Below are 21,700 nucleotides of genomic sequence, written 5' to 3'. Positions count from 1 at the left end.
GCTGGCAGAGTTCTGGGACAGGATTTGGAATGAGAAATGGTTTGTGTTCCAGCCAGTGGCAGGGCCAAGGGTGTGGTCCGCTTGGAGCTCAATCACTGCTCTTGGAAGCCCTGCCACAAAGGTGGAGGCCATCCTGCCTGCTGACTGACACACTCGAGACAGCTCTCGAGTCCTTGGTGTTCAGGTGAAGCAGGCGGTGGTCACTGTCTACTCCTTCTAGCCAGAAGGTTCAGATTAAGAGGTAGGAAATGAAAACATCTGTAAAAGTGGTATCTAATGTTCTTTGATTTAGTTTTGTTAGACGTGCACATCTCCTTAGTCTTTTGTCATTCCATCTCAGTGTATTTGCAGTGCCTGCTTTGTGCAGTTGTTATTCTTGGCTGTGGTGCTGTGTGTTGCAGACTGCAGTGCTCCATGAAAGCTGAGGATGGACCGAGTGAGCAGGAGGTACTCAGGCTGCTCCCACTGCATCAGTGTTGTGGGCAGAGTTTGACCAGAGGTCACTGAGAGGCAGGGGTGTGACTGCAGTGACTTGGGACAGTAAGCTTATATATGTTGAGAAGAGTTCTGTCAATGCAGCTTTGATAGAGGCACGGTCTGGGAGAAATTGATGGATTAGGAAAAAACTTCCTCTTGGAGTGTGGGTAGATTGGATTTGAAAAATTCACTGCCTTTATCAGCATAAAGACTTGGTAAGTCAGGAGGGACTGCTGTGACTCGTCTGGCACCCTGTGCAGTATGAGTAATGTATTTGCTGCTGATGTTCTAGCAAAAAAGTATCTTTTGGAAAATCATCCAGCGTTGACCTAAAAACGGTCGACTGTGTTGCTTATCTCTGAACTTCTCCCTTCAGTCATTTCTCTGGACAATTTTGGGTCTTCTGTCTTTTTTACTTGTGTGCTCATTCATTGTCTGAGCAAGATATGCCTTACATTTGTCTTGAAGCTCCATAAATACAACTTTGGTTTTGTCTTTTTCTCCTTTGTAAGGCGTATCCACCATGTTTTATCCCTTTCCGAGTGCGCTCTGATTTATCAGCCTTCTTGCCTTCCTGAGAGCAGGACTGAAAACACTGCAAATACCGAGTGAATTTAATCTGTGTTGTTGTATTTACTCAGTGTTTTGTGGTAGGTGTTCAGCTCAGCGTTGTATCGTGTTCCCTTCCAGCTGCTTGTTGTTATAAACCTGAGGTTGGTGTAAGGACTGTGTTTTCCCAGCGTGGCCTTGCATCTGTTGTGTATCGCTTACATTTTCTACTTGCGAGTCATTTGATGGGATGCTTGGGCCTATTAAATGCAACCTGCTGTACTGGGCAGAGCAATTGAATAATTCATAATGGTTTTATTGATGATGTGTCACTTGCATTACCATACCTATTTTTATAATCCTTAGGTTTTAGAAGTGATGTAAGCCCACGTTACAAATTGTATAGAGGTTGAGGATAGCCTCTTATATTTGTATTCTCTGTATTTGGAGGATAATTTGTGTTGTGTGATCAATTTTAGATTGTTTTATGAGAGAAGGCTTAAAAGCACAAAGGAAAACAAATCTCTGTAGGTCACAGTGATTTGAGACCCAGCAGGCATTGGGAATGACTCGGTCTTTTTTAGCCTTCTTCTTAACTGAAATGTCCTGGAGGTGTTAGAATTTATTCCACCTACTGGAGCAATGAAATATCTGCTCTTAAAGTGTGCTTTGTTTGACTGCCTTCCATAAATCCACGTTGCTTGGCCTTAATTTTGTCAGTGTCCTTTGATCGGTGTTGCCTGCTTTAGCCGATGATTAATATCAGATTGATAGCGTCGCTCCTGAGTCATTGTCATCCTGTTCACTGCTGGGCTGAAACTTTTAAAAACTAGTGCAAATCAGTGCTGGTGCCAAGCGAATCTCTGTGGTTTTGAATTAAAGGCAGTCGAATTAGCTGTAGTATCTGCCTGTTGAATGTGCTCTTACTGAGTGCTGAAGGTGACGTTGTATCATCTCAATGCGATGTAGTTGCTGCATATTGGAGCCCTGTTGTGAAATTCCCGTTCCAAGTTTAAGGAAAACTTAATTCCATGCTCTTAAATCCATTTGTGTTTGACTTTCACTGTGTTCTTTGGTTTTTTTTTTGGCTGGTTTCTCAGTAAAAAAGACCACTTGGAACCTCCAATAGCAGAACTACCTTGGAAGGAAGGAAAGGATGCTTTCCTTAAACATCTCAGTCAAACAGCTGGTGATGTCAGAATATGGTGGTGATGGACAAGAAGGATCAGGTCTATTTTTTGCCAAATTAATAAAAACAAAAAATAAGCAAAGATGTAAGTTGCAATGAAATCCGCATCTTGTTTAATCATTCTAAACTTAGGAAAGATTGGGTGGGTAGACCTGAGTGCAGTCATGGCTTAGTCTCTGTGTGGAACACTAAGAATCAGTTGATCTCTACCTGAACCAGCTTCTTGGTGAGACAGATTGCTGTGCTGTACAGATGGACAGAGCTCTACCATGGGAACGTGGGAGTTTAACATAGGCTGTAAATCTTAACTCAGATACCTCAGGGCCATGATTTAGCAGAGGGTAGTTAGGGTAGTATGGTCAGGTTGTGGTTGGATTTGACGATCTTTAAGGTCTTTTCCAACCTGAGCAATTCTGTGATTCTATCCCCGTGAGTAAGAGACAAGACTTAAAATGGCAGATGTACAGAAAATAGTGAGGTTGTGCAAGGTCTGGAAAACATGGTAGTTCAAATACCTCAGAACTTCTGACAGCCAGCCTTTAGCCAGGATAGCTATTAGATGCATGTGCATTTCAACAGGGTAGACATTGGGGCCAACTTGTGCCACAGTATTTGTAAAACCATGTTTAGGTTTTTTCCCACTAAAATCTCATCTCGTTTCAACGCACACATCTATCACAGAATCAAGTTCCAGCTTGTCTGGAGCAGATTCTTCTGTAAGCTTTAATACATTTGTGAGTTCTCTAATAGAAGTCAAGGAAAACAGTTTAAAAAATGCCAGGCTCGCTCAAATATCCTACCTACAGCAAAGCAATGGAGTTAGTGTTGCTGATAGCAACTTGTCTGCCTATAATATTACCTGTTAATTGTGAGTGAAAGCCACTTAACGGCTTAACGTTATTGGATTACATTTTGTGTTGCTCAGTGGCTGAACTTCTGACTTTCAGAGCACTAAGCTGCTGATAAATTAGGGTATTTTTTCCCTGCCCAGTCCCTGGGTTGGAGGTGTGTTGGTGGGATGGCTCTGTGTTGTGCTGTTAGTGGGTCTGTGGCTGCAGTGCTGCCCCAGGAAGGATCTCAGTCCCGGTTTGTGCAGCAATTCCAGTTTATGGCATTTTTCCCAGAACTGCTGTAGCAAACTGCACCTGTTCAGAGGGTTGCACTGGCAGCTTGGTCAAGGGTTGATTTAGAGAGACTCAGAGGAGGGGGTTCCCCTTTGAAAGAGCGCTGGGAAGTCTTTAGTATTGCCCAAGCAGTGGTATTTAATCACAACGTGGCCTCTTGCTTAGAGCTCCCTGTGTGCTCTTGGTCTGTTTGTGGTTATGCAGGTTCCTCAATCAGTAGCCATTAATTGGGAGAAAAGCTTCATTTTCAGAACTGCTGCAGTTGAAGACAGGGCCTTACCCCCTCAGCAAATTACATCAGGGAAGGAAGTGTGATCAGTTTGTATTCATTTCTGTGATTTGTCATCCTCAATGAGTTAGGAGGCAGCACAGGTTTCTTTTTTAAAGACCAAAATTAAAATGTTAATTATTAATCTTGAAGTTTGGAGTTAACTGGATAATGAAGACCTGATAAATTCATGCCTTTTCCTTGAGCAAAATAATGAAAAGGGAATGAATGGCCATGTCATAACTTCTTGTTGCTCACCCTTTCTTGCTCCACCCTGACTCCTCCATCTCAGTGTCAGTGCCTCATGCCCTGTCCCTACTTGCCTTTCCTGTCAGTGCAGCTACTTGTTAACCCGCTGACTGTGTGCTGCCTGCTAGAGGCTCCTCTCCAGGCTGCTCTGCCTTTTCCTCTGCCCCTTCCTCCCAGATCGTTGCTTGTTTCTGTAGTGTCCAATTTTCAGCAGTTTTCTTTTAGTGCTGTTATGCCTGTAATATCTTTGTGTCTGATTAGTCTCTGGGTAGTGTTATATATTAGTATGCATTCACCCCTTAAACTTACTGCTGCCATTCTTATGGGTTTTGATCTGGGCTTTTCTTGTTCAGCTATGGTTTCATCCACTTGCAGGTGTCTTGTTTTAAATTCAGAACTGATGCAGTCCTAACTTGTTGGGAGAAGGTAATCTCACTGAATGCACCCCAAACAAGAGTTGTGGTCAAAGTAGGTGACAAAGCCGATTTGCAGCACGTGATGAGACTAGCAGGCTTTGAGGAGTCTGGTAAGGAGAGATGGAGCAGTAACCTCAGCTTTTGGGAAGGCTGGAGAGGGACTGAGAGCAGAGTGAGTCTGTAACTTGTAAACTACCCCCTTAACCATTCTGTACTGCTTTCTCATTTAATGCTCCTCAGCTGCATTGTCATAGCAGTTTGGCATTCAGGGCCAGACTTTCTTGTGTTACTGACACTGCACTAACTGCAGTTAGTTAGAAGCTCATGATCTCAGCTTCTCTGCTGGCCCACATGAGTTATGTGTCTCAAGGCTCCTCTCCCAAACTCCCCAGCCTCTCCAGCTGAAGGATTTCAGGCCTTGCAGGAAGTGAAGGGGCAAAAAGAATGCAGCAGTGCTGCTTGGAATCATTAGAGAGAGCTCTTCCATCCCATGCACAGTAGTTAGCTGGAGTGGTCCCAAGGTATTCTTCACACTTGTCCATCTCATCCTTGAGGTACCCGACTTCACCTTTGTAGCCTGTTTTGTAGAACTGGTGAGTGGATTTGCCTTCAGTATTCTCCTGTCTCTCCAACTCAGTTGGAGAAACTGGCTGTTTAAAACAAAGAAGGCATCTCAAAGCAGACCAAAATAATCTCCAGTGAGGTCTGTGAGAGTGCCTGGATACTTGGACTTCAATCTGTGTTACTTTCTGGTTCATGTGGTGGTGATAATTCCATTTTATTATATAGGCTTACTGGGGAAATAATACTGATTTGTACATCAATTGTATTGAAAGGATGGGCCAAATTAATATGATCTGTAGTAAAAATACACGAGCCAAATGGTGCCTGGTAGGTTTAGACTTCAGGGACTTTTACAGCTGTTTGTTATATATATGCCCAGAAGATCCAGGTGAGGTTTGCCCAAGCAGTTTTAGCATTTCTTGGCATTTTGTAACTTTCAGACTATTATTTTTTGGCCTTAATATAGTTGTATCAGTAGCATATACATTAAAAAAATGCTTACTTTTGTTTTCTTTCTCTCCTCTTCAGTAGCTAATGCCCTTTTCCTGCTTTTATCTGCCCATCTTTTTTTCTTTTCCATCATTTTTTTTTCATACAAAGTAAAGACGAACTTACCAAGCTCCTTATTTAATCCTTAGGTCTATTAAGGATCACAGTTCTGATACAGCCAAGCTCCCTCCCTCCCATCTGTCTTTATGGTTCTTGAAGTCTAATCAACCAGTTTCTGTAGGTAATGCTTCCAATCCTTTTTGTTGTTGTGGGGAGGGACTTTGGCTACAGTGTGCTTGATGTTGAAACTGAAACAAAAATTTATCTTCATATTTGTGTTTGCTGTTGCTGGAAGGGAAGAGGAGCTGTTATTTTCTTATTGCAAAAGTAACTTCTTTAGTACCATTGGGCTGGACTTGCTTCTCGCAGAACTCGGTAGCTTTCCCTTGGTCTCATTCCTGCCTGTCCAGCGTGCCACTGTCTGTCCTTGTCCATATGCCCTTGTTATATGGGAACTTTGACCTGACCTCCACTAGTGCCTGCAGCAACTTGCCTAATAGGGAGCAATGAGAGTAACTGCTGTCTTAGCTTGTGTGTTTTTCTTAGTTAATAAAGCTAAGAATGAGAGAAATCCTACTATCTCCGTGCAGGTTTAGGAGAATGTCCCAGCACTGGCTGTACCCATTTGTTAGGAAGCTTATTTTAAGAGTGAGCAGTGAAAATAGCTTGAATACTCTGACACTCGACGGGCAAGTCTTTCTTGCTGTGAATCTAGTGATTGTTTCTAAATCTTATTATTGTCAGGAAGCTACAATTCTGTTAATGAAGCATTACTGTTCTCACAGAAGAGGATTATGCATCAAATTCTCCATGTTTGGCTGCCTTGTGGTAATCATTGATTTGCCAAGAAGCTGCTTGTGCAAACAGTGTCCTCAGACACTACTGATCCAGTGTCCTGTTGGAGCTGCTAAGAGGCATTTGGACCAAAGGGTGCGATAGCAGCAACTGCATCAATTCTAGTAGATTATTCTGTGTTAAAGAGCTGAAATGGATACCATAAAAATAATAATAAAAAAATCCAATAGTCATTTTCTGTTCTTTGCATGACCAGGTGTGCTTTTGTTTGGAAGGAGACTTCTGGAGGGCTGTATTAATCTGGTTGTTCTCATGGTAACACTTGTTATTTTTCAGGTTCAAGCTTTTTTAAAAAAGAATAGAACAAGAAAGAATGGCAGCAGAAACCCAGACACTGAACTTTGGGCCTGAATGGTGAGTGGTTTGTCATTTGGAAAAACGTGGGGAACTTTTGTCTTTTGGGGCTGAGTAGGTTCTAAGAGCGAATGGAGTATAATGCTATTGTAGTTCCTTACTGCTTTGCTGCCAATTGAAAGCAGTATTATGAAGGTAACTTTCAGTTTTCTTTACTAATAAGGAAATCATATAAAATAAGCTACTAATAAGGAAATTCATACCCTGTCCTTAATAGAATGAACTCTGTACCTAAGCTAGCTTTCTTTTCCCTGTATGAATATACATGAAAAAAGTGTGCCTTGTGATCTGATCAATTCCTGCATTTACATACAGAAAAGTGTCATAGGCAATCAGGTGCTGCCTTAAAGGAAATGAATCTGTGGCTCTGTATGATTGTACTGGTGTTTGTGTGACATGCATTGTCCTGGCCCAAGACTAACTGCAAAAGTGTGATTGTTTTCCATTATTTGCTCCAGTTTTTAAAGTAATTATTGGCTGAAACTGCAAACAAGACCTCAGCTGCAATGGTTTCTGAGGAGTCATAGAATCACTGGCACATTTTATATATATATATATATCTACAGTTATATATATGTATCTGTATATTTATCTATATATCTATATATATATCTACAGAAATTGCAGGGTATTAAAGAATGACACGATTGCCCCAAAAGCAATGAGAAACTCGGTCTATTTAGTTAGATTAAAAGAATGCTAAGGATTACTTTATCTATAAATATACACACTAGGCAGATATCTTATGCTGAAGTGCTCTGAAGTGTAGCAGACTGACATTATTAGATACTTTGCTGGAAGAAAGCCATGGCTATATGGGGAAAAAAGAAGGGGGTGGGGATGGAGAGAGAACTCGATTGAAAACAAACCCCAAACTTTATTTCCCTTGTAATTTTAGAGTAATTTAGGAAAAATGGAATAAAACTCCTTTAAGATTTTTGATCATTATTTTGTGCTACAGTGTGTCACCTATGGTATTGTATCACTTAGTAGTGAAACTTGGGTCATGTTTAATCTGGATTGGCATTGGACATTACACTGAGCCATCTAATCCTCTGATTAATGTCCCTCCAGACATTCTTCATTTGGATGTGGTGTGTAAAGAAACTGCCACTGGGTGGCACCAAACTTAAAAAAAAAATAAAATGGAAACAACAGTTTGGCTTCTTTTTTTCTACCCAGAGGGTGGTGATGCGCTGGAACAGGTTGCCCAAGGAGGCTGTGGATGCCCCATCCCTGCAGGCATTCAAGGCCAGGCTGGATGTGGCTCTGGGCAGCCTGGGCTGCTGGTTGGTGACCCTGCACACAGCAGGGGGTTGGAACCAGATGTTCCTTGTGGTCCTTTTCAGCCCATGTCACTCTGTCTTAGAGTTCATATTTTCCTTTCTATGCAGTTTAAAAAATAACCCACAAGACATGCTTCATTGCTTGGGGGGAAAGCATTGGATCAATATGTTAGTTTAGCCAGCTGCCTTTCTGAGGATTTTGGATCTGTTGAAAATAGTTTCTAGTGTTATACTTGATTAAGGTGCGCATCAAAGGAGACTGCAGAGAATGGTCTGCTTCTTGTGTCTCGAGATGCATCCTTATGTAAAATGTGTCTCAAATTGGAAAGTGTGGGATGGTTGGCCAGCTGAGGAAATGACTGGGCAGAATGAGGCTAATTAATGGATGGATTAGGTATAATGTCATGTAACAGTTGGATACAGTCTGCAAGAGGTTGAGTAGTTTGCCTGTGTGAGACAGGACCAAATTCAGTAGTGAGTGTATGTGGTAAGCATAAGTTAGCTCATGGCTTGAAATGTCTCTGAAAGGAAGTGTGGCTGCTTTGTACAGCTTATGTACAGGAATACTAAAATGTGGTATACATGGTGGGAAATGACATCCCTTTTAATTCCTGCAAAAGGAATTTAGAGCATTGGTTTTCAGAGACTGTAACAACAGAGGAAGAAACTTCACTGTAGAATCTGTTGTCCTTTATTGTTTGTTAAACTTTGTTAAATGTCACCCTTCTTTACTTACAGTAGATTAATATTTGCATGGTAAGAACTCTGACTTGGTCCAAAAAAAACCCACCTGTTCTCAATATATTGTATGGAGGAGGGATAATACAGTTCAATTCTGTTTACCTACTGTAAATAGTGCAGGAGTGCAGCTACTTCTCTGTGTGGTCACTATAGAGTTCTTTAGGGGACTGAAGTGCCCATGGAGGTGTTTGTGTGTATGTGAACGTGTCTTATTTTCCTTTTTACTTGTGGTTACCAGAAAAATGAGGAAAGCTGTTTCATTCTTCTTGAAGCACCAAGAGCGTGTTTTGCAGTAGGACTCTGTAAATGTCTTTGCTTTACTTTCACAACTGGATTTATGTTTGTGTCCAATTTCTAAATGCTTTCTCTGCTTCTTTTAGGCTGCGAGCTTTGTCTAGTGGCGGGAGTGTGACATCCCCTCCTCTGTCTCCAGCTTTGCCAAAGTACAAACTAGCAGACTATCGCTATGGAAGAGAAGAAATGTTGGCACTTTTTGTAAAGGATAATAAGGTAAGCAGGAAGAGGAAGAAGGTCTGATATGAGTATGTGCATAGTCTTGTGATTAGAGTTAGTTGTTTGTATTACGTGGTTATGGACACAAATTCATATCCTTTGGTGGAGGACTGAAGAGATCTGTGTGTTTTTTTGATCCCTCTTCTAATACATTAATTGTTTGATTCTTTCCAGCCTCTGAAGGGAAATTCCTGTGCTCCTTAGATCAGAGCCCCTGCGCCTGGATTGCCTTAATCAAATCTATTGCCACAAGTGACTGAGGGTTAAAGTCCCCTTGCAACCCAGCAGATTTTCTTGCCTTTGTAGGATTTCATTTAATATAGTTGAATCAATGAATTGTTTTGAAATTCAGACAATCAGTTGTATTAACATGCAGCTTTAAAGAACAGGAAAGGTAGGAGATCCTTGTTTATTTTCACTAAAGACAGTTAAGTTCAGCAGGTAACCAGCCCAGTCAGCAGTCCTCATCACTTCACTGAGTTAAGTCACAAATGCAGTCCAGCATGTGTAGTACAACAGTGTGTGGGTGGGGGGAGGGAGGAGGGAAGTCAACTTTCATCTAGTTGAATTACAAGTGAAGGTTCTCACTGATAGAGAAGTCATATTTCTGAGGGTGTTTCAGGTAAAGGAGTCATTCCTGCTGTGTTTGTAAATGTGGGATAGACAAAGGTCGGTGTGTTGTTGCAGCAGACATACAGTGACTTGAAAGTCTGAATCCCTCCACAAACCTTATCGGTGAGTCAGGGAGGGACAGCAAGAACTTCAGTTTGCAGATTAGCTTTGTTAGTAGAGATGCATGCACACCTCTCAATATGAGTGTACTGGTGTTTTTATACAGTGCTGGGGGGCTTGCATTGCTTATACACAGATTCAAGGGCACTCAGTTTCCCAACTCCTGTCACCACACAAAACCATCCAAAAAATCAGCCAGTCTGACTGAGGGTGTTTTCCAGGAAAGTTGTGGATGCTCCATCCATGAAGACACTCAAGGCCAGGTTGGATGGGGCCCTGGGCAGCCTGATCTAGAGGATGGCAACCCTGCCTATGGCAGGGGGATTGTAATTGGTTCATCTTTAAGGTCCTTGCTAACCTAAGCCATTCTGTGACATTTCTTGAACTCCTGCAACAACCGCTTCCCTGGTGAGGCTGTTCTAGTGCCTCCTCACCATCTCAGTGAAGAGCCTTTTCTGGAAATCCAACCTGTTCTTCCCCTGTTGCAGCTCCATATTGTTCCCTCAGGTTCTCACGGAGGGCACACTTCAATTGAAATTGTCAGAATTCTTTCTCTCTTCTGTTTTAATCTAGGTATTCTTGAAGCAGTTTTCTGATGGCATCTTCAGAACTCACTTGGCAGTAATTGTGGCTTGTTGTCCACATGCTCAGGGATGCATCTTTTAATGGACATGCCATGAAAAAAATGGTGTTCAAACTCATTAGTATTTAAATCATGTTTAGCGTTTGTTGCTTAATTTTGTTTTACTTCTTTCTTCTCTTTGCTGATTGTAATTTGGAAATCTTGATTTTACAATGAAGTACAGCCTCGGAAACAACGTATGCTAATTCTGTTAATATATTGAATCAAAATCTTCACTGCACTTAAAAAATAATTGTTTACCAGTTGAAGTTTCCCCTGTTCAGATTTGTGTTGGACTTGGGTGCAGTTTGGAACATTGGTGTATATGATGCATTACATAATGTAGCTGTGGGTGGTAAATATATCAGATATTTTGTCTCGAAGACTTTATTTTCTGGAGAAGAAAATTCTTAGTGGAGTTGCACCCACTCCAGTTATGTTGTTACAAGTACTGCTGTACTGGGTGGAGAGAGTTGGCAGGATAAAAGATTTTGTGTGAATGGATGCATGTTGCTTTGTCACTGAACAGTAATTACTGGGGCATATCAGGTAATTGTCTATTTGCTTTCATACAGATACCTTCAGACCTTCTGGATAAGGAGTTTCTGCCTATTTTACAAGAGGAGCCCCTGCCACCACTGGCACTTGTACCTTTTACAGAAGAAGAACAGGTTTGTATCCTTACGAAATATAGGATTCTTTAAAATAAATATGGATGTGGACTGTTATTAGGGCTAAAGAAAAATAAAGAGTATGCCTCTGTTAAAACCATGACATTTGTTAAAACCCCACATCTGAGATTGGTAGACTTAAGGCAAAAGGATTCTGAAAACATGCTAGAATTGTATTTATACTCATGACTTATCCTAAGTTTGAACAGATATTTTCTATACACTGTTCTGCCATCTATAGAACGATTTATTAAATCCAGGATCATCTTCTTAGTAGTATTGCATTATTATTATTATTAAGTACACAGCATTTTCAAGCAAGTGAAACATTGTGCAGTTTAGGACCACCATCCCTGAAGTATCTAAGTTCTGGAAACTGGTTTGTAGTCTTTGTAGGAGTGTTGAAGCCTTTTGCCCATTAAGAGTGCTAAAAATTCCAAAGAAATGTGAACTGCTTCATGTGTAAGCAGCTACTTGACTATTTTCGTTTGGTTTCAGTAGTTATAAGTGAAAAATGTGAGGGTGAGAACAGGTTGTCCACAAGATTCTATTTCAAGGTTGGCTACTCTCAGTAGTTTGAAATTCCATACTTTCAAGCTAGTTCATGGTGAGGGAAGCTGTCTGCCATGCTGTCTTCATGCCTCAGATTGTTGCTTCTGAAATTATTCCCTCTTTATGATTTTTCAGATCTCCTCATGATGCAGTTGCTCTCTGATATGTTATTTCTTCACACTTTTCTTACTTCACAATACCATGATTTGCGGTTGTTGTTTTCTAATAGCAGAAACCCAGGTGGTTTTGCTGACTAGAGTGTAGTTTATTTTTTATCTGGAGTTGGGAAGTTAATGATATTTAGGATTTTAGAGCATCATTTCTTTTAATTTTTTTCCCCCATCATCTTTGTGTCTTTGGGATTCTGACAGATCCTTTCCATCTTTCCTGAAGTTCCTTCCTCTTCAATGTTGGTTTCTGTTTCTTGTCTCTTTATGCTGTCCTCTGACTTAGTGTGCTAGTAGTTTAGCTTTTAATCAGCAGCCATGTTTATGTTTTTGTGAATGCATTGTAGGCACTACTCATCAGAGTTGTTGTCTTAAAAGGCAACTGAGATTGAGGATATGCTTTTATGGGAGACCTTAGCCCAGCTTCCATTATCCAGTAGAACCAACCAGGAGGGATTCAGTCAGTGAGCCCAGGAATTGGTCAGATAGGCACACAGCAGCACACCAGAACATTGAACCTTGGTGTTAAATAAACCTTTGCACATACTTTTTTGTTTTAATAAACAATGGAGTCATTTAGGCAGTGAACTACAGGCCCTTTTATAGACAAAGGGAATGTTGGCTTGTGCTAATTGTCACAATATTATCCAGGAGGAATAATAGGAGTTTAAGGCTGTGTTATTGGTGATGTTCTGAGTAGTGTATGAGTTCAGGTGAAGATGACAAGTGCTTCTGAGCTTACAGTTGAAAGCCAGTATCCCATGTCCTATTGCAATACTTCTGAGAGAGTCTCTCTCCGGCTTTTTCTGTAGGCCTCCTTTAGGTGGAGCTCTTTGGTAGTGCTCAGACTGATTTGTTTGAGATGTGAAGCAAACAGCGTTACATAGGCTAGCAGAAATTCCTGGTGTTGGTACTCCCATGGTGTAATTAACATTGCTCATCATTGAGAATCTGTGATGTGTGTTCATAAGTGTTCTTGAGGTGAATATGAATCAATTTGCTGATAGTCATGGTACAGGAAGACTTCTTCAAGTAAGACTGATAATGGAGAGCTTAAAACAACTTGGTTCCTCTTTCATGAATATTGAAGGCAGTGTAGCTTTATCAAAACTTGAAGGACAGTGATTTTTAGAGTCCTGTAGAGGACTGAGTGATCAGAACACGAACTTGAGCACATCTGTATTAGTAGAAGCTGAACCAATCTAGCCATGTGGATTCACAGCAGCTCTTGTTTGCAGCCTAGGAGTTGTACTCCTGGCAGCGTTGCAGGTTGTGTATGTAGTATGTCTAGGAAGAACTTGCATGACATTTCTCAAGTAGATTTAGACATGGTATCTAGAGGTGAATGGTAAATCACGTCAATGGTATGAATTCAAGTTTGTATTTGTTTATGCCTATGAAGTATAAATGTAATCAGATAACTTGTCTGTTGAGGATGTGGATATATTTCAAACAAACACTGGTCCTTTTTATCCATTATGTACCATTATGAATACCATTTGTGATGAGGATGGTGGTTTGACATAGAATTCAACTGATTGATCTTATAGTAAGTTTCATTACATGAGATTATAGATTTGTAGAAGTGTTTTCAAGGAACTTGCCTTTTGAAGAGTGTTTCTGCAGGTGCCTTTGCAGAGGTTTCCAAGGCCACCACTGGCATATTGCAGCTTGATCCCTTGGTTTGTTCTCTTCGTTCATGTTTGGATTAGGAAGGAATTTAGTTGTCTTTATCTGAAAATCTGCTTGTGGAATAAGGGAGGGAGTCTCAGGATCTTAGTAAATATCTTTTTTGGTGTGTGTGTATTCATAGTTATGTCTCTTTTTGTTTACTGGGATAATTCTCCACTTACTAGGAAAGAATGAATCGAGACACTCTTAGGGTGGCTTTGCACCGCAGTGTCAGGGGTGGACACTGAGGTAATGTACTCATCAGCAGGAAGGATCATAGGTAATGATTTTAAAGTAACTACAAAGCAAAATTGTTCATTTTTTGAAGAAATGACAGTGATTTGTACAAGTGTCCGAGTAGTCTCTTGATCTGTGCTTTTGTCTTTTAATTAAAAAAAAAAAAAAGCGATGGTGATACTTTGTTTCCTTATCTTCATTATCAGCTGTCAGATGGAGTAGTTGGCCAGTTGTTGTAAATAGGCTTTTCTAAGTGGTGTTTCCTGTTCCCCGCTTTGAGCACAGCAATTTTGTTTATCTCTTCCAAGTGCTTTGTAGGATGGGATGTCTTCTCATCAAACAAAGCCCACGGTTGGCCTGACTTTCTGGTAGTAACTTAATTTGCAGTGTTGTAAAAGAGAGTTCATGGGTGTTCAGAGCTTTAAAAACAAAACCAAACCAACAGTGGGGGAACAAAAATTAACTGCTTAAAAAAAACAATTCCTCATAAGTGTTCACAGCAGGAAAGGTGGTGATTTCCTTAGAGGCAAATTTAGGTGATTCATTGTGGCTTGATGATTAAGTGATTGCTATCAGTTTTAAGAGATAGCTGGGAAAGTCAGATCACTTTTACTGGTGGCTGACCCTGCCGTTCTGCCATGGATTTGCTACTGGGCTTTTCTCGTCGTATCTACTTAGTTACCATTTCTCTGTTGAAAGAAGATCTGCTTTGTAGAAAGAATGCTCCAAGTAATTAGATCTGATTCTGAAGTAGGCTAAAATTCCTTCAGATTCCTGCTGGTTTTGATGTTAGCCATGTCGATTTCAAATCTAATTTCTTGCCTCCTTGTTGTTTGAAGACCTTCAAATGCATAGTAATTTGATTTCGTGTAAGCAATTTGTCTCTTCTGAGTTCTATCAAGAAGCCAAGGGCAGCTGTTGAGTCCCTTGTATATTAGTAAAAGCTTTCATTTGGAAAGCTTTGTGAATTCAGGTTTGCTTGTTAGTATTTCTTGATCTTGTTTTCTGGCACAACCAATTGTTTTTTTTCCCCAAACTGTTTGTGCTCTGGGAATGGGGAAGGGGTTGAACTTACCCATTCTCTGTTGAAGTGGCTTTTGCTTCAGCCATTACTTTTTAAATTGTATCCATGTTCACTGTCTTCCTGAAAGTCACTATTGCATTTCAGAGCCTTTAATGCATGTTTTTTTCCCCTAACATTGTTACTACTATGATACGTTTAGAGAAAAGAGTATTTATGTCTTTCAAAGGTCAGTAAAGGCAGTGCATACAATTGTGTTCAGATCATACTTCTGTATGTTGTTGCAAATGGGTTTAGAATTGTTCCTAGTCAATGATGTCAAGTATCAATCACTTTTTGCAACCAAATGGCAGTGTTTAAAGCTGCTGGTGTTCTAATTAGCCTAACAATCTAATAAAGAAGTAGATGCTCACTTTAGAGCATGGAGGTGTCAGGTAAGTAACCTTGGAGCAATGGTGTTGGTGAAGATGCTCTTATGGACCTCTAGAGCAATGTGTTAATGTTTCCAAGGAGCCCTTTTACTTGTCATTGTTAGTCTGTTGTAGCGTTTGTGATGAATGCAAGGAAAGCAGAACTGGTATTGGGCTATAATTGTGAAACGGGAAGTGTTTGTAACCAAATCTCACCTTGCCTCTCTTCTTCCTGACAGAGAAATTTCTCGATGTCTGTAAACAGTGCCGCTGTCCTGCGGTTGACGGGACGTGGAGGAGGAACGGTGGTAGGGGCTCCTCGAGGTCGAAGTTCCTCCAGAGGTCGAGGTGAGCTGTTAGAGGGGTGTCCTGTAGTGCAGCTCATCCAGGTTAACGCTTCTGATTGATGTTAGATGAAACTCGGTAATAGTTTCTCCTGATTGGTTTATTTTCCCTGAAGGCTTTAACAACATCTTACAGGAAAGGCTTCAAAGAATGAAGATTGGATTCTCTGTGATAGTTCTGCATGCTCTCCTGATGCATTTCTGGTGCCTTTTTTGTATCTTTGTCTGATTGGGTATGGAAAGCAAAAAGAAAGGTAGCTTTAAATATGGACAGGGAATTCATTCAGAACTGTTAAAGGTAACTGTAAGAGTATGAAGCTGATCTGTGGGGAAGGAGAGAAGAATCCATGAGTCTAGGTAAAACATTAAGGTTGTAGGTGGCATTCAGTGTTCTGAATAGTCATGTTTTATCTATTTATATGGCAAGAAGAAGCACAAGGAGATAATGAAAGATTAAATCCAGTTTGTTTTGGGAGATATTTCTAGTGCATCTCTAGTTGGTGTCTTGGCCTGGCTGACCAAGCATTGCCACTAGGTTCAAACCAGTGTTAAATCCTGAACTCCTTCTAGTGGTTCCCTTTCAGTATGTGTGCTGATGTGAGCATTACTCTGTTTATATGTGAATGTGGTGGGTTGTATCCATGACACTGGAAACTGATGTGTGCTTTATGTTTCTGTTACATTTGAAAAGTGCTGCTTTTCTTTTTGCTGTGTGCCTGAGATGTGTGTCTCGCATTGCTGCCATCCATGGTAGCTCTCCCTTGGAATACCTTCTAGCTGTTTCTCTCTAGATGCAGTTAGGCTTAATTCTGCAAATGCAATGAATGTTATTTAAAATGTGGTGACTTGAGATCGTGTGGCCACCATTGTGCTCCCTAGTTTTGGTCTTGAGATCCTTAGAACATCAAGCTGCCCAACTTCCTTATCTTTCTTTTATTTCTTTACCATTAACAATGAATGCTTATCCTATGTAGTGAGAGTGAATTGTGTTTTTTGATTGCCCTCAGTAGTCTCAGTGAGGCTTTGAAAGACTTACCTTAGCACTAGTGTTGAGTAACTTGTGAAAGTAGCTCTTGGCTTGCAAATAGCAAACTTTATATGCAGTTGTTCTGTCTAACTGCAATGAAAACATATTTCTGTGTTTGTTCATTAAATGACTTGCCTGCTAACAGCTGGAAAACATTTTTCTTTGTTGCCTTGCAAAATTGCCTGGGTTCCAAACATTACCTGGTGCTGTTTGCAAGGAATCTGTGACAAAGATGGGTGAAGGGAGGAACAGGTACACTTGAAGAGTTCCAGGGTAGTTTAACTTCAACTTCAGCTATTTAAAGCTACAACTAGCACTTGGTAATACCTTCTCCATAGTTATCTTGTGCTTTATTGAGAAGGATTGTGTCTGGCTGATATGCAAGAGATCCCTGTGTGGTGCTTGCTTTGTTGTGAAACTGTTTAACCATGTGATGAATTACCAATTGGTGTGGCTCATAAAAGCCATTTGCAGAGTGAGACTGCCATTGTCAGTACTGCATGTGTCTCATGTCAGAACATGAATACAAAATTCAGTTCTGGAGCTGGATCGTCTAAAGAAATCCAAGCACTTGCACGTGACCTTTTCCTAATTGACTTGTTTTCCTGGAGCTCCCTGCGGTCTGTAGCTAAGCCTGTTCTTTGTGCAGTTGGACTGGAATGTCAGCGTTCATGAATAAGAGCTTCAGAGGAGTAGAGATTTAAGTAGTCCCAGAAATGGGCTGCAGGGCTACACACACCTTGTTTTGTAGCTGTTCCCTGCTTGGTGAAGATGTTTAGGAAGAACACTTTGCTTCTCATTAGCGCTCTTTCCCCTCCTGCCCCCTTTGCCGTTTATAATCTGTCCTTGGTGTTTTTTGAATGGGACTGAAGTACAGCTTGACCCCACAGACAGCTGTAGGGTGAACTGCTGGGATCAGTTGCTTTTGTTGGGATTGATTTATTGATTTATTTTGCAAGGTTATCCTTTAATTCTGACTGTTTTGGTAATTGAGCACAGCTGAAATATTGATGAGCCACGTTGCAGGAGGGGTGTGTAGAGGGGAAGTGTCACAAGCTGTTGCTTCACACACCCGCAAAGCTGGCGTGAGCCATCCTGCTGTCAAATGAGCTCTCGTTCTGCTCTTCCCCGTATACAAGGTGTTTTCCTTCTATTGCCAATGACACCTCTGTATTGCTAGCTCTGCAAGCTGTATGTTACTGATAACCAGTGTGCATTTGGACTTCCATGTGCTGCAAGCACAGATACTGCTGTCCTTCACTATACAAACGGTAGAGGACATCTGATTTTGCAGGGCAAGAGCATGCATCTTTTCACTTCCAGTACCTCACAGACACGAGGCAAGTCTGCATTGGCTCTGACAGCCTGTGGCTTTCTCTTGTGAGCTGTTCTCATTTTATCAGCTTATACAAGAGGGAGGAAGAAAGGTTTCCTGCACAGAAGAAACTGGGCAAAGATGTCATTGTATGAGATGCTTAATTTCCTGGGTTTTGAAGAACTGCAGGATTTTAGGGGGCCATAATGCATTGATATTGTGCTGCTATGTGTGTTACCGTATTTTTACTACTCCTTGTATTTGCAGCTTAGCTTTGCACTTACCTTTTGTCAGTCTTGTATCAGAACTCCCTTAATGTTGGTATTTATGTTTTTTGTATGGGCATTGCTAATTGTTCTCTTGCCTTGACTGCTCAGTCAGCTCCTTTGCCTCCACCTGCATGAATGTAGCTCAGCTATGCTGATTTAGACAGGTCAGTTATCTCTCCAGTGCTGGAAGTTACCTTGAACCTCTGGGGACAGCAGGTGTTGTTTACATTGTGTTATTTTGCCCCACACAAACTCTGAAGGCATGCTTCCAGATGCTTCACTTTCTGACTTTGAAGCTTGATACTTGGTAGACACAGGAGGAGATGATAGTTTAGAAGTAACAAGATGTTGTCTTGCCTTGTACCCATCTTGTGATTCTTTTCCTACTGTTGCTCTTGGGTTTTTTTTTTAACCTTGACAGCAGGAGTGATAAGTGCAACTACAGTGTGGTACCCTCACAATGAATGCTGCTGTTAAGAGCAAGCTGATTTTTATGTGTGTGAAGTGCACATGTATTGCGTGGATGTTGGGAGCGATGCATCCTTGTTTGGTAGTTTCTCTTGGGTATGTATGTTTTGTGTTTTTCTGTGCAGCACTGACTGCAGAGTTGTTTGCCTGTTCTGTCTGATCTTACGCTGCTTTGATAAGAGTTTTTGTATGAGACTTCTAAGATTTTGATCTTTTTTTTGTTTGTGCTGGTGCTTAAGAATGCAAGGGACGATTGGAAAGGGCAACCTACCTGATGAAGCTTCTATTATTATTTATTCAAACATTTGTGTTTTTTGTCTTTTCAGGCAGAGGCCGAGGAGAAAGCGGTTTCTACCAAAGAAGTTTTGATGAAGTGGAGGGTGGATTTGGGCGAGGAGGGGGCAGGGAAATGCACAGATCACAGAGCTGGGAGGAAAGGTAACAGAAAACTCCAGCACTTTCAAGTTCTCTATTTGCATCTGCTCAGCTTCTATTTTTTGCCTTTTGACTTCATAAAAATATGCTTAGGTGTACCTGTGAGTGGAACCTCTGAATTCCTAGGGTGAATCCAGTAATTGTTTTTCTAGAAGCTTGGTAGCAACTGGAGGAGTACTTAAGCAAAGTATTTCTCTGACAAATTCCTAGGAGGAAGGAACTACTCAAAGAGAACATAAATGATGGGCACTAAGATGGAAATCAGTAACTTGTGGAAAAAGATATGGATTTTTGAAGGATTCACTTTACCTTTTAGTCTTGATGTTATTGCACTGATAGGGTTTAGGGCCACGCTTAAAAACTTGCTTAGTTGCCAAAGGATACGTGTATGTTGGCATTCCTGCTAATTTCAGTTATCATTTGGGCCCATAAAAATCCTGTCCGTCAAGGTCTCATTTAAAGACATACGATAGCTAAACAAAATCTAAATAACCCAATGCCAAGCCAAAGTAAACAAGAACCCCTCTTACCTGAAATGAATGGACTAGTTCTAAAACCTTATTTAAAACTTTTATTCTGCCTTTCTAGGGGAGACAGACGCTTTGAAAAACCAGGGCGAAAAGATCCAGGTATGGTTTTGTTACTGTATGGGAAGAAGATGGGAGGGAAGAGCAAGGATGTGTTTTGGGGAAGTGGCTTAAATGTTCTGAAAGCTTTCTTACCTGCTTCCCATTTGTTAACAGAAGGTTTTGTGGTACTGTGCTGCTTTACTCTGAATGTATTTTCAGCATTGTTTCTGCCCCAAGTAGATTTTATTTATTTGATGAGTGTATGTTGTCTGCAGTTTGAAAAAAACTCCTGTGCATCTGAGAAGAGGCTTCACTGATAAGCTCTGTGGGTACTCTGTGGAATTTGTCATTTAAATGCAGCTTTTAAACATTCCTGGCATATATTGTTTTGGTATCTAGAACTTCTGGACCATGTCAACTGTTCCGTTTTTCTTGAATGCTCGCTTGTGTGGAGTAGATCCTAATGGCAAAGTGTTGAGGTTCCCATGGTAAATGGAATGGACGTCTGTCCAACTAGTTTAAGTCCTTGTAGAGATCTTCTGTTCATTGAATTTACCTCCTTCCTTCTCTCTCCCAGTACAGCTGAAAGAGTATACCAGTATTTGTACCTGCCACGTTCCCTGTTATATTCCTGAAATGGTCCACATTGGCTATGTTCGGGAAAATCATTAATTTTGACCCAGTGTATCTCTTTGATTATTCACCTGAATCTGAGTTGGAGTGTGTTGTTATCAAGGAAGTGGAAAATACACATTTTTGGTAGCATCTGCTTTGTGTGAGTGGTGAGAAGGAAGGTTCTCCTATGTGAGCAACGTGTGCTGTTCATGGGGTTGTGCGCTGGTTGTTCCCTGATGTGACCTTGCCCTTTCTCTGTGGCATGTTTCCACGTGCCTGTACTACAGCTGTTTAGTGGGACTTCTTGGCAGGACTGTCAGCAAGCTTTTATTAGACGCTTCAATAGACTTTGAAGGAGTACTGGCTAAACACACTCCACAGTGAATGTGTTGGAAGAGCCTAGTCAGAAAATAGGGCTGCGGGTTGGGTTTAAGGACCAGCAAAATTCCCAGATGAGATTTGATTGCAATTGGAGGTTGATAGGAATGTGTATTAATGCCTAAACAGCAGTCAATATTTTTATTTCTATTTTTTTTTTTGAGAGAGAGAGAGTAGTATAAGTTTCTATCTCAGTAATCCAGATTACCATGGAGGCCCATGCTTTTAGGAGTCTTACTACCATGTTTTCTTTCAAGGCCTTCTGAATTCTCTCTCCATGTACATCTTGTTTCTTTTTCCTATATCTTAAAGAATACTGTATATTTGTTTTGTTTTTAAGATGAAAAGTGATTAACTGCAATGGAGCTAATTTTCCTCATCCTCTCTTTTCTTTGAGAGCTCTTAGTTCTGAAAATAACTTGGAATTTCTCTGAGATTGCCCCTCTTTATATCTCCAGTGGAGAAAGTTTGTCTTGGAGTGTCTGCTTATAGTAAGAGACCTTTGGGGAATGTGAAAAAGCGCTGCTGAAGTTTCAGGACTGCAAAAATAAAAAACACAAAATATAAATTAATGTTGGCAACCGCAAGAACAGCATTGATCTACCATCATTGGTTATTTATTTATTTAGCCCCTTACCCTTCCTCTTATGAAATAAAGCACTGCAAGATCCTGACTGAATGTTGTGCCGTGTTTCTGGGTAAGGCTGAAGAAAATATTGCCAGTCACTTTAGGATGAGATGCATCTCAGAATAGAATTTGTGAACTTAATTTGTGCGAGATGTTACAGAAGCTGGCTTGGACCTGAACGTAGATATTAATGCTGCACTTGCTCCAGCATGTCTTGTGTGTAATAACTGTCAGTCATCAGGATTTCAGAATGGGATTGATTTTTGGAAAGTTTGTGTCCCCTTGTGCTTTCTTAAAGTGCTGGTTCACTGTAGAGGTTAAGATGCTTTCTTTCCATTTGTTAAACTTCACATAATACCTGGTTGCTCCTCCTCTAAGTCTCTTGCTGTATTACTCTTTTAGTTTAATCTTACTTGACCAAAACCTCTGTAGCAC

At 40.8% G+C, this 21,700-nt stretch overlaps 1 protein-coding gene across 10 annotated transcripts in view; it reads left to right on the top strand.

Moving 5' to 3' along the window:
- GIGYF2 (GRB10 interacting GYF protein 2) overlaps positions 1 to 21,700 on the top strand; it is a 67,660-nt gene that overhangs the window by 5,005 nt on the left and 40,955 nt on the right. For 8 of the 10 annotated variants that reach the window (XM_015871145.2, XM_015871141.2, XM_015871140.2 and 5 more), the window contains exons 2-7: positions 6,517 to 6,594; positions 9,002 to 9,131; positions 11,064 to 11,159; positions 15,457 to 15,565; positions 18,967 to 19,078; positions 19,664 to 19,704. In XM_015871145.2, coding sequence (XP_015726631.1) covers positions 6,554 to 6,594; positions 9,002 to 9,131; positions 11,064 to 11,159; positions 15,457 to 15,565; positions 18,967 to 19,078; positions 19,664 to 19,704 — 529 coding nt within the window. In that variant the 5' untranslated portion in view covers positions 6,517 to 6,553. Of the gene's footprint in view, positions 1 to 5,474; positions 5,567 to 6,516; positions 6,595 to 9,001; positions 9,132 to 11,063; positions 11,160 to 15,456; positions 15,566 to 18,966; positions 19,079 to 19,663; positions 19,705 to 21,700 lie in introns of all 10 variants that reach the window. The other 2 variants (XM_015871137.2, XM_015871136.2) reach the window with 2 other exon arrangements.

This window comes from Coturnix japonica, chromosome 9, assembly GCF_001577835.2.
Source record: "Coturnix japonica isolate 7356 chromosome 9, Coturnix japonica 2.1, whole genome shotgun sequence".
Lineage (NCBI taxonomy): Eukaryota > Metazoa > Chordata > Aves > Galliformes > Phasianidae > Coturnix > Coturnix japonica.
Note: the sequence above shows the minus strand (reverse complement) of the source record. Positions and strands in the feature narration are given on the sequence as shown.